The sequence below is a fragment of the Hyla sarda genome, chromosome 6, assembly GCF_029499605.1.
Source record: "Hyla sarda isolate aHylSar1 chromosome 6, aHylSar1.hap1, whole genome shotgun sequence".
NCBI classification, from domain to species: domain Eukaryota; kingdom Metazoa; phylum Chordata; class Amphibia; order Anura; family Hylidae; genus Hyla; species Hyla sarda.
In genome coordinates this window covers 35,417,290-35,430,637 of record NC_079194.1, presented here as the reverse complement: position 1 = coordinate 35,430,637, position 13,348 = coordinate 35,417,290, and the positions used below count along the sequence as shown (strand labels likewise).

The 13,348-nt window shown below is 43.1% G+C and overlaps 1 protein-coding gene across 1 annotated transcript in view; it reads left to right on the top strand.

Annotated features, from left to right (window-relative positions):
- The window catches only part of KIF14 (kinesin family member 14), a 104,535-nt gene that overhangs the window by 72,153 nt on the left and 19,034 nt on the right, over positions 1-13,348 (top strand). Inside the window, exons 21-26 of the mRNA XM_056523483.1 lie at positions 1,688-1,832; positions 3,840-3,940; positions 8,452-8,546; positions 8,650-8,895; positions 10,108-10,292; positions 12,405-12,563. Coding sequence (XP_056379458.1) covers positions 1,688-1,832; positions 3,840-3,940; positions 8,452-8,546; positions 8,650-8,895; positions 10,108-10,292; positions 12,405-12,563 — 931 coding nt within the window. The remainder of the gene's footprint in view (positions 1-1,687; positions 1,833-3,839; positions 3,941-8,451; positions 8,547-8,649; positions 8,896-10,107; positions 10,293-12,404; positions 12,564-13,348) is intronic.

Here is a 13,348-nt window from a genome sequence, read left to right as displayed (position 1 = left end):
CCGCACGGAGGTCCCCTCACCTTCCTCCGTTCGGCTTCCGGCGTCTCCTGCTCTGGTCTGAGATCGAGCAGACCAGAGCAAAAGATCGCCGATAACACTGATCTGTTCTATGTCCTATACATAGAACAGATCAGTATTAGCAATCATGGTATTGCTATGAATAGTCCCCTATGGGGACTATTCAAGTGTAAAAAAAAATGTCAAAGTCAAAGTAAAAAAAAAAGTGAAAAATCCCCTCCCCCAATAAAAAAGTAAAACGTCCGTTTTTTCCTATTTTACCCCCAAAAAGCGTAAAAAATAAATTTTATAGACATATTTGGTATCGCCACGTGCGTAAATGTCCGAACTATTAAAATAAAATGTTAATGATCCCGTACGGTGAACGGCGTGAACGGAAAAAAAAAAGTCCAAAATTGCTACTTTTTTTATACATTTTATTTAAAAAAAAATATAAAAAATGTATTAAAAGTTTTTTATATGCAAATGTGGTATCAAAAAAAAGTACAGATCATGGCGCAAAAAATGAGCCCCCATACCGCCGCTTATATGGAAAAATAAAAAAGTTAGAGGTCATCAAAATAAAGGGATTATAAACGTACTAATTTGGTTAAAAAGTTTGTGATTTTTTTTTAAGCGCAACAATAATATAAAAGTATATAATAATGGGTATCATTTTAATCGTATTGACCCTCAGAATAAAGAACACACGTCATTTTTACCATAAATTGTACAGCGTGAAAACGAAACCTTCCAAAATTAGCAAAATTGCGTTTTTCGTTTTAATTTCCCCACAAAAATAGTGTTTTTTGGTTGCGCCATACATTTTATGATATAATGAGTGATGTCATTACAAAGGACAACTGGTCGCGCAAAAAACAAGTCCTCATACTAGTCTGTGGATGAAAATATAAAAGAGTTATGATTTTTAGAAGGCGAGGAGGAAAAAATGAAAATGTAAAAATTAAATTGTCTGAGTCCTTAAGGCCAAAATGGGCTGAGTCCTTAAGGGGTTAAAGGGGTACTCCGGTGGAAACCTTTTTTTTTTTTTTTTTTTTTATCAACTGGTGCCAGAGAGTTAAACAGATTTTTAAATTGCAGAGGAAATTATTTTCTTTTTGGAACACAGAGCTCTCTGTTGACATCACGAGCACAGTGCTCTCTGCTGACATCATGACCACAGTGCTCTCTGCTGACATCTCTGTCCATTTTAAGAACTGTCCAGAGTAGGAGAAAATCCCCACAGCAAACATATGCTGCTCTGGACAGTTCCTAAAATGGACAGAGGTGTCAGCAGAGAGCACTGTGCTCATGATGTCAGCAGAGAGCTATGTGTTTCAAAAAGAAAATAATTTCCTCTGTAGTATTCAGCAGCTTATAAGTACTGGAATGATTAAGATTTTTTAATAGAAGTGAATTACAAACCTATTTAACTTTCTGGCACCAGTTGATTTAAAAAAACAAAAACAAAAACAAAAAAAAAACGTTTTTCCACTGGAGTACCCCTTTAATAAAGATGTTATCTCCTGAAAACAGTGTCTATCCATATGTCGTGAGATCCCACAGTAAAGCCGCCTATCTGCCAGGAGGTGCTGAAAGTGAGACCCATAAACCTGTTTTCAATATGTTTGCTAAATCCATTTGTCATTTCCCACGGTTAAACATTTATTATATCTTCCTATTTTTCCAGACATGATATATCAGAGAAGGATAAAGAAAACCAACCTGGAGGTTCTGTCCAGATCCTGGTTAGAAATCTTAAGCTGGGCATCGTGACGTTCTGGAGTCTCGAGAAATTTGAATACAAGTTGGCTGCGATGAAAGATCTGTATGAGGTGACGACAACCTGCATCTTAAAGGGGTACTCCGCTGCTCAGCGTTTGCAACAAACTGTTCCGAACGCTGGAGCCGGCGCCGGGAGCTTGTGACGTCATAGCCCTGCCCCCTCATGTCACACCCCGCCCCCTTAATGCAAGTCTGTGGGAGGGGCGTAATGTCATGCCCCCTCCCATAGACTTGCATTGAGGGGCGGGGCGTGATGGCACAAGGGGGCGGGGCTATGACGGCACAAGCTCCCTGCTTCAGCGTTCAGAACAGTTTGTTCCAAACGCTGAGCGGCGGAGTACCCCTTTAAGGGATTCTTTATCAGAGATACTTATAGGTTGGCTTAAAAAAAACATGTACACAGCCGATGGATGGCCAACATGTATCTGGCATCTTACACATGACTAAAGGATGTGTAAGTCACTGGAAATGCATCAGTCTGTGGGGGGGGGGGGGGGGTACAAGTGATCTCATTTACTTAAAGGGGCACTCCAGTGGAAAACTTTTTTTTTCTTTAATCAAATGGTGCCAGAAAGTTAAACAGATTTGTAAATTACTTCTATTAAAAACTCTTAATCCTTCCAGTACTTATTAGCTGCAGAATACTACAGAGGAAATTCTTTTCTTTTTGGAACACAGTGCTCTCTGCTGACATCACGAGCACAGTGCTCTCTGCTGACATCTCTGTCCATTTTATGAACTGTCCAGAGCAGCATATGTTTGCTATTGGGATTTTCTCCTACTCTGGACAGTTCCTAAAATGGACAGAGATGTCAGCAGAGAGCACTGTGGTCATGATGTCAGCAGAGAGCTCTGTGTTCCAAAAAGAAAATAATTTCCTCTGTAATATTCAGCATCTAATAAGTACTGGAAGGATTAAGATTTTTTTTAATAGAAGTAATTTACAAACCTGTTTAACTTTCTGGCACCAGTGGATTTAGAAAAAAAAATAACCAGTAACAAGGTGTACCTTTCAAAGTGGTATCTATCAGGGTTGGATACAGATTGAGCGCAGGTTCTGGATTTAGCCTGCATTGCTCGTGAGCTGACATGGGAACTTCTTCACTATGGTCTTTGGGGTGCTTACAAATGCATTTGGGCTCCAGTAATTCTGCTTAGATGGGGACTAATGTAACTGAGCTCTGTAAGTATATTGTATTTACTAAAGCACATGGATTGTTGGCTATTTTGGGTCTACACTAACCAGGTGGTCAGCGGCCATTTTTGGTGACCTCTCAGGTACGTTTTGCGGACATTGACTAAGCAGTTACCGTAGAACCCTTTGCGCCAAATCTAATTCTACCTCAAGCCATGAACCACAACACTGTCTGTTACATTTAAATGTTCCAAGTGTTAGGCAAAAGTTTGTGTTTAACTTAAGGGCAGGTTCACTTTTATTCACAGTATCAAAACAAGCAATAAAACTTAACATTTAATAGGTATATTTAAAAAGAAGGTTTATAATTAATAACAATAATTCTGGCTGTGACCACAATCTATATATATATATATATATATATATATATATATATATATATATATATATATATATATATATATATTGTGTGTATGTGTGTATATATATATATATATATATATATTTATATATAATATATGTGTGTGTGTATGTTCCCCAAAAACTTCCAAAGGCTAAAGATATTAACATGAAACTTGGCACATATGTTACTTATATGTCAGCAACAAACATAGGATAGGTGATTTAACCCTTACTCACCCCCATTTGCCAGGGGTGGGGTTTATGTTTAAAGTCCCATACAAGTCTATGAGAAATATATGTTACTGCATAACTTCCAAATTTTTACACATATGACCATAACTAAAAAATAATTTTTCTCCTTAAAAAATTACTGTGAAATTATGTTACTTGTGGAGAAACAATAGGAAAAAAAATCTAGAAAATGCATTCGCTTTAAAGGAAAAATACAAAGTCACTGAATGCTCTTATGGCCATTTGCAGTAATTTTAGATATTAATAGTTTGGCTTTCTACATCCACAGAATAATGGCAATGGAAAGGATGATGACATTTTCTATGATCCAGGAGATGAATGGGAGCCAGACCTATCAAAATCATCAGCGTCGAATTTCTCAAGGCGCAGGTAAAGTGCTGCGAATGGAAAATCGTACTCACCTGAACTCTTGCTCGGTTCTTACCGACATCATGGCTTCTGTTACAATGGAAACCATGTGTGTAGTGCTGGACCCTTTGAACGCTGAACACCAACTGTGCCTGATTGACTTAGGACAGTGTTTCCCAACCAGAATGCCTCCAGCTGTTGCAAAAGTACAACGCCCAGCATGCTGGGAGTTATAGGTTTGCACAGGCAAAGAAGATGAACTTCCGGCTCCCAACTCAGAGTAAAAAATCCAATTTATTTCAAAATAGGTTAAAATCCAAGTACAGCAAAACAAAAAAAGTGAATAAAAGAACACAAACGACACGCACAAACGCGTTTCAACTTGCTAACAAGTCTTAGTCATGGCTTAGTCTTGACTAAGACTTGTTAGCAAGTCGAAAACGCGTTGATGCGTGTAGTTTGTGTTCTTTTATTCACTTCTTTTGTTTTGCTGTACTTGGATTTTAACCTACCGTATATGCCGGCGTATAAGACGACCCCCAACTTTTACAGTTAAAATATAGAGTTTGGGATATACTCGCCATATAAGACTACCCCTCCTACCGCAATGTACGGTACCTTGTAGTTCCCCCCACATTAGGTAGGCATCATGTTTCCCCACATTAGGTAGGCAGTATAGTTCCCCCCACATTAGGTAAGCAGTATAGTTCCCCCCACATTAGGTAAGCAGTATAGTTCCCCCACATTAGGTAAGCAGTATAGTTCCCCCCACATTAAGTTGGCAGTTCCCCCACATTAGGTCGGCAGTTCCCCCACATTAGGTCGGCAGTTGCCCCACATTAGGTCGGCAGTTGCCCCACATTAGGTCGGCAGTTGCCCCACATTAGGTCGGCAGTTGCCCCACATTAGGTCGGCAGTTCCCCCACATTAGGTCGGCAGTTCCCCCACATTAGGTCGGCAGTTCCCCCACAATAGTAGGCAGTTCCCCCACAATAGTAGGCAGTTCCCCCACAATAGTAGGTAGTTCCCCCACATTTGTAGGCAGCTCCCCCCACATTTGTAGGCAGCTCCCCCCACATTTGTAGGCAGCTCCCCCCACATTTGTAGGCAGCTCCCCCCACATTTGTAGGCAGCTCCCCCCACATTTGTAGGCAGCTCCCCCCACATTTGTAGGCAGCTCCCCCCACATTTGTAGGCAGCTCCCCCCACATTTGTAGGCAGCTCCCCCCCACATTTGTAGGCAGCTCCCCCCACATTTGTAGGCAGCTCCCCCCACATTTGTAGGCAGCTCCCCCCACATTTGTAGGCAGCTCCCCCCACATTTGTAGGCAGCTCCCCCCACATTTGTAGGCAGCTCCCCCCACATTTGTAGGCAGCTCCCCCCACATTTGTAGGCAGCTCCCCCCACATTTGTAGGCAGCTCCCCCCACATTTGTAGGCAGCTCCCCCCACATTTGTAGGCAGCTCCCCCCACATTTGTAGGCAGCTCCCCCACATTTGTAGGCAGCTCCCCCCACATTTGTAGGCAGCTCCCCCCACATTTGTAGGCAGCTCCCCCCACATTAGATTGGCAGCTCCCCCAACAGACATACAGCTTCCAGCCATATACAGTGTATGGCTGCAGGCTGTATGTCTGTACTGGTCTGCCCCCACAGTGTTCCGATCACCGCTCCTCCGGCCCGGGTCACCATCTACTGCTATGGCCTATGGACCATAGCAGTAGGTGTCGGGACCGGGGAGCGGTGACCGGATCACTTAAGATAGCATGGCCAGTCACTCACCAGGCCCCGGTCGGCGCGCGTCCTCCTGCGGTCCTCCTGGTCCTGCACTCCTCTGCCTCTATGGTTGTAGGCACCTGACGTCACTGGCGTCCCGTGCGTACAACCATAGAGACGGAGGACCGAAAGAGGATTGCAGGAGGACACGGGCAGCCAGGGAATGGTAAGTGACCGGCGGACATCCTTATGTCCTGAAAAGATTTTTCGGGACACAGGGATGTCCAGCATAGGAAAACCTATGATTATCTGCCCGGGCCGGCTCCCGTGTGTGGCTGCAGGCGGGGGCCGTTCCAGAGCAAGTAAAAACTAATACTGTGTACTAAAAACAAGGGGGCATCCAGCTGTTGTGAAACTACAACTCCCAGCATGCCCGGACAGCCTTTGCCGTGCTGGGAGTTGTAGTTTCACAACAGCTGGAGGCCCCCTGGTTTTTAGTATACAGTATTCGTTTTTACTTGCTCTGGCCGGCCCCCGCCTGCAGCCACACACGGGAGCCGGCCTGGGCAGATAATCAGAAGATTTCCTATCCCGGACCTCAATACCCGCGTATAAGACGACCCCGGACTTTTCAGAAGAAAATTTGGGGTTAAAAGTCATCTTATACGCCAGGATATACGGTATTTTGAAATAAATTGGATTTTTTACTCTGAGTTGGGAGCCGGAAGTTCATCTTCTTTGCCTGTGATTACACCATCTGAGGACCCAGCCTCAGTGCTTGATTTCGAGCCTGTTTATGCTGGATATCTGGATACAGAAATATAGGGTGAGCTGATCTAACTTATTTCTACATTGTTCAGGTATAGGTTTGCAACAGCTGGAGGCCTCCTGGTTGGGAAATACTGACTTTTTTTAGTGTGCCTATCAGTTTCCAGCATGGTGGTCGTCATTATGACACTACATGCTTTGTGTTTCTTCCCATCAAATTTGACAGAACTCCATACAATGGCTCCGGAGCCTTGATAGTGGTGTGGACAGAGCCCTTAAGAGGTTATGTCAGTGTTTCCCAACCAGGGCGCCTCCAGCTGTTGCAAAACTGCAACTTCCAGACAGCCTTTGACCCCAAAATCGGAAATTTCCCGCCAGATCCGGAATGGTTGGGTGGTATGGTGTCTATGGTGGGATAGAGCAAGTGTTTCCCAACTGGGGTGCCTCCGGCTGTTGCAAAACTACAACTCCCAGCATTCCCGGACAGCCGAAGGCTGTCCGGGCATGCTGGGAGTTGTAGTTTTGCAACAGCTGGAGGCACCCTGGTTGGAAAACACTGGGCTATGTCTTAAAAAACATATATCTCACTGTCCACAGAATAGGTGATGCATGTACGTTGTCTGGGACCCTCACCAACCACTAGTATTGAGGGGCCAGCCTTCTCTGTTCCTTCTCGTTGCTATAAGGAGGAGTATGAATGGAGCAGTAGTCAGTCACTCTGCCACTCTAGTCATATTTATGGAGCCGACAGAACCAACTAAGCCATATATTCAGGTTTTTTCCTCCTTACAGCCCTATAGACTTTGAATGAAGCAGTAGGATGCAAGCACGACCACCACTCCATCCAGACTCCTCTACACTGACATTGTACATTGAGTAGTATTGGGGGTTATCAGTATTTAGAAGCCAAAATATAGTCCCAGATCCTAAATATGGGGGAATATAACAGAAATGTATACTAATCCCTTTTGCAGCTGCTTAAAGGGGTTCTCCACCATAAGGTGATTTTAGTACGTACCTGGCAGACAGTAATGGACATGCTTAGGAAGGATCTGCGCTTGTCTTGGGGCTAAATGGCCATGTTGTGAGATTACCATAACACTGTGGCTAGCTTTTGTGAACTGGTATTTCCTGTTTGAGTTTTTCTTTATTGACTACAAATCCCATAATTCCATTTTCCTCCCTCCCACACATCAGCCACCCCACCCATTGAAACATAAATGAGCTGCATCCATTCAAAAGACCTGTGGTTTTCAATCAGGGTGCCTACAGCTGTTGCATTAGTTGCAGATTGATCTCTCTCCCTCCACCCATTGAAGCAGACAGGCTCCCTGTCATCAGCTGACTAGTGAGTCAGGTCTCGGCCGCATTGCAACCTGGGAAAAATCTGAGACAACAGTCATTTTCTATGCTGGTAAAAATAAATATTGGGGTAAAAATCACAGAAGAATTGGAGAAAACCATCACACACAGATACAGACACTATATTATGAACTACACTAACTGTACAGCCCCTGTAGCATAGTCAAATAAAAAAAATCCTGGAATACCCCTTTAAGGCCTAAGTCTTTGGCCCTTGTTCACACACCGGAAAATTAGCATGTTCCGCCGACGCTAGGGCCGCTCGGAAATGCGCCATCTCCATAGACTGCAATGCATTTCTGAGCGGATTCCGACTAAAGAATTGACTTTCGGTAGAGGCCGGAATCGTGATTTCTCCGGCAGATGTTTCTGCCATGTTCACAGTGCAGCAGAATTACATTGAAAGCAATGGAACCCTGCTGCAACGGAATTTTCTCGCTGAATTTTTCCGGCGGATTGCGCTCTGAAATTCCGTCGTGTGAACGAGGTCTTAGGGTCTTGAAAATCAAGCAGCGGTATTCAGGCTGATATCACCGAAGCACATAAATTCTTGCACGTTTTTCGCCCTATTTGATCACAAAGGGGAACGTGTAATTTCCGCTTTCGGTGCAACAGACGTTACGTGGATTCGTTGTGACCTGATGCAGAACTTTTGCGCGCAGTAACGTTTGCACTTTCTTTTTAAAGGAGCAAAAGCCTCATGAAGAACAAGAGGATTTCTGGATGCCTGTATGAAATACGAGTCCACCCTATCCAGAGTCTACAGTCCGGACATACATCAGGTCCTTTTTCATGTCCTATTTTACTTTAGTATAGACTGTTGTTGCCTTTTTTTATTTTTTATTTTACTGTATTGTCATTTTATACTTATTTTTATCTTTATAGGTTTAATGAATAAGTCCAGCAGTTTCCTTAGTAAGTCCAGCAGTGTCTGCTCCAACCCCACGGATTCACATCTTCCCGGGATCTGTAAGGATCTAATAGGATCTGCCCTGGATCACCTGGGTCAGAGCCATACGGATGAGAGCAGCATAGCGGACAGTGTGATCGGCTGTGTACGCGGGGTGTGCTCTGCGGTCCACGCGCTGTCTCTGGCCTATGAACAGCAGGATGACGACGGCACAGATGCCTGTGAGTGCTTAAAGGGGTATTCCGCTGGCCAGCGTTTGTAACAAACTGTTCCGAACGCTGGCGCCGGGAGTTTGTGACATCATAGCCCCGCCCCCTCATGACATCACGCCCCGCCCCCTCAATGCAAGTCTATGGGAGGGGGCGTCCCTCCCATAGACTTGCATTGAGGGCGGGCGGGGCGTGACATCACGGGGGGGGGGGGGGGGGGGGGGCTATGACGTCACAAGCTCCCGGCGCCGACTCCATCGTTCGGAACAGTTTGTTCCAAACGCTGAGCAGCAGAGTACCCCTTTAATGTTCTTAGTTTCCATCTATTATGTATTTAGGTGACGCTTTGGTTTTGTATTTATTTTATAGGGACGTGTCGGAAGTTTTTTACATTCGTTTTCAATGTGTAATTCAATTTCCGACAAAATAGGCCATCAGTATTTACTGTACAGAAATAAGGGGCGCAAGACTGATGATGTACTGACTGTAATTCACCCCGTAATGTGGACATACTACCATGTTCTTGTGTGGAACAGGTCTTACTATGAGACTGGGCCAGCGTTTCCTAACCAGGGTGCCTCCAGCTGTTGCAAAACCACAACTCCCAGCATGCCCAGACAGCCAGAGGCTGCCTGGGCATGATGGGAGTTGTAGTTTTGCAACAGCTGGAGGCACCATAGTTAGAAAATACTGGTTTGTAACCTCGGGTCTGAGCGGAAAGGGAACAGAGCGCATCTGAGCGCTTCTGCTTCTTAGTCTTAGTTGGGGGGGGACTCAGCACCCTGACCCCCACGGATTATAACTTCTGACATGTGACGCTCCAGAGATCAGTGGTGGTCTCTGTTGTAAATCCCTCATGGTCATGCATTGATGGCCTATTATTTCTACCAGCGGATCTCCAAACTACGGCCCTCCAGATGCTGCAAAACTACAACTCCCAGCATGCCCGGACAGCCGTTGGCTGTCCGGGCATGCTGGGAGCTGTAGTTTTGCAGCATCTGGACAGCTACAGTTTGGAGACCATTGTCTTGTACTAAAGATTTTACAGTCCTGTTAACACCATAGGTGACATTTATCAAAACCCGTCCAGAGGAAAAGTTGCCCATAGCAACCAATCAGATCGCTTCTTTCACTTTTGAAAAGGCCTCTGTAAAATGAAAGAAGCGATCTGATTGGTTGCTATGTGTTGATCTCTACCATCTGTTTGTCTTGCTGTCTTTCCAGTGTTCCTGGTCAATCGCACAGCCCAGTTACAGAGCGTACGAATGACGTCGGCCTTTCAGCAGCTCGTCGCGTTAAGCAAACATTGGCTGGACAACCTACCCGAAAACCAGGCGACTTCCCGACTCGCCGACAACGTGGTACTGTGTGTTAAGAAGTTGGGAGGATACTTGCAGCTGCTCCTACAGGTGATCTTATAGAAACATGTGTCGGCAGATTTGGCCCATCTAGTCTGCCCAATATTCTGAATACTATCAATAGTCCCTGGCCTTATCTTATATGAAGGATAGCCTTATGCCTATCTCTATCTTATATGAAGGAAAGCCTTATGCCTATCTCTATCTTATATGAAGGATAGCCTTATACCTATCCCTGCCTTATACCTATCCCTATCTTATATGAAGGATAGCCTTATACCTATCTTGTATGAAAGATAGCCTTATGCTTATGCCTATCTTATATGAAGGATAGTCTTATACCTATCTCTATCTTATATGAAGGATAGCCTTATACCTATCTCTATCTTATATGAAGGATAGCCTTATGCTTATGCCTATCTTATATGAATGATAGCCTTATACTTATGCCTATCTTATATGAAGGATAGCCTTATTCCTATCCCTATCTTATATGAAGGATAGCCTTATGCCTATCCCTATGTTATATGAAAGATAGCCTTATGCCTATCTCTATGTTATATGAAGAATAGCCTTATGTCTATCCCTATCTTATATGAAGGAAAGCCTTATTCCTATCCCTATCTTATATGAAGAATAGCCTTATACCTATCCCTATCTTATATGAAAGATAGCCTTATGCTTATGCCTATCTTATATGAAGGATAGCCTTATACCTATGCCTATCTTATATGAAGGATAGCCTTATTCCTATCTCTATCTTATATGAAGGATAGCCTTATGCTTATCTCTATCTTATATGAAGCATAGCCTTATGCCTGGCCCTATCTTATATGAAGGATAGCCTTATGCCTGGCCCTATCTTATATGAAGGATAGCCTTATGCCTATCACTATCTTATATGAAGGATATCCTTATGCCTATCCCTATCTTATATGAAGGATAACCTTATTCCTATGTCTATCTTATATGAAGGATAGCCTTATGTCTTTTCCTATCTTATATGAAGGATAGACTTATACCTATCCCTATCTTATATGAAGGATAACCTTATTCCTATCTCTATCTTATATAAAGGACAGCCTTATGCCTATCTCTAATATGAAGGATAGCCTTATATATCCCTATCTTATATGAAGAATAGCCTTATACCTATCCCTATCTTATATAAAGGATAGCCTTATGTCCATCCCTATCTTATATGAAGGATAGCGTTGTACCTATCCCTATCTTATATGAAGGATAGCCTTATGCCTATTTCTCTCTTATATGAAGGATAGCCTTATACCTATCTCTATCTTATATAAAGGATAGCCTTATGCCTATCCATATCTTATATGAAGGATAGCCTTATACCTATCCCTATCTTATATGAAGAATAGCCTTATACCTATCCCTATCTTATATGAAGAATAGCCTTATGCCTATTTCTCTCTTATATGAAGGATAGCCTTATACCTATCTCTATCTTATATGAAGGACAGCCTTATACCTATCCCTATCTTATATGAAGGATAGCCTTATACCTATCCCTATCTTATATGAAGGATAGCCTTATACCTATCCCTATCTTATATGAAGAATAGCCTTATACCTATTTCTCTCTTATATGAAGGATAGCCTTATACCTATCTCTATCTTATATGAAGGACAGCCTTATACCTATCCCTATCTTATATGAAGGATAGCCTTATGCCTATCCATATCTTATATGAAGGATAGCCTTATACCTATCCCATGCATGCTTAAACTCCTTCACTGTATTTGCAAATACCTCTTCTGCAGGAAGGATATTCCATACATCCACTACTCAATAAAGTAATATTTCCTGATATTATCCGGGAATAGAAAACAGAGACGATTTCTTCAAAAACCAGCACCACCTCTGTCCACAGGTTTTTTTGTGATATTACACCTTAGTCCTTTTGGAAGTGAACTGAGTCAAGTTGTAATTCCACACTCACCCTGACGACAGAGGTGGCGCTGTTTTAAGAAAAAAAAAAAAAAAATTCTGTTCCTGGATAACTCCTTTAATGTCTGTCTGGTTCTTATAGGTTGCAGCATTTATATGGGTCGCCCCCAGTTATATTTCCTAGTAATGTAATATTCTTTTTCATCATATTTACAAACTACGGCCACTAATAGCTTTATAATTCTTCTTAGGGTTCTTGCTCAGATATATCGGCCATGGTTAGAGAAGCAAAGGATAAAGTCAACCGTACGACAGAGCAGATTCTGCAGAGCATTGGAAGCCTGGCTGTCCTGAATGACACTGAACTACATCTACCAGAAGAGGAGTCTGCAGAGGTCCATGGCCTCCAGGTAGAACATCTACACAAGCAAAAAAAAAAAATAAATAAAGATTTTTTTTTATATTAATAGGTGAATACAATGGGATATACCATTTCTTGAGTTTGGTATCATTTTTGTGACTGCAGTTTTTGGCACATAGTACTGTTACCGATAAACCAAAACACAATAAAAAAAAAATGTTTATGTTAATATTAAGAAAAAACAACAAAACAGGTGCAACTCACTATTAAATAAATGAGGTTAAAGGGGTACTCCGCCCCTAGACGTCTTATCCTCTATCTAAAGGATAGGGGATAAGATGTCTGATCAGGGTGGTCCAGCTGCTGGGACCCCCGCGATCTCTGTACAGCACCCAGCGTTCGTTTAGAACTCTGGGTGTGGGCGGCGGGGGTCGTGAGGTCACTACACCACATCTATGGGAGACTTGCATTGAGGGGGTGCGGTGTGACGTCACGAGGACTGGTATTTTTTTTCTCTTTTTTTTTTTTTTTTCTATAGCCTCTATTCACACTTTTGGTATAGGTACGGTTTCATTTAAAGGGGTACTCTGCTGCCCCAGCGTCCGGAACATTTTGTGCCGAACACTTGGAGCGGGCAGCAGGGGGGCGTGACGTCGCGGCCACGGCCCCCTGCTGCCCGCTTCAAGCGTTTGGAACAAAATGTTCCGAACGCTGGGGCAGCAGAGTACCCCTTTAACTGAAACTGTATCTAAAACAAAAGTGTGAATAGAGGCTATAGAAGAAAAGAGAGAAAAAAAAATACCAGTCCTCAGAGTATCACCAAGTTAGTATGAC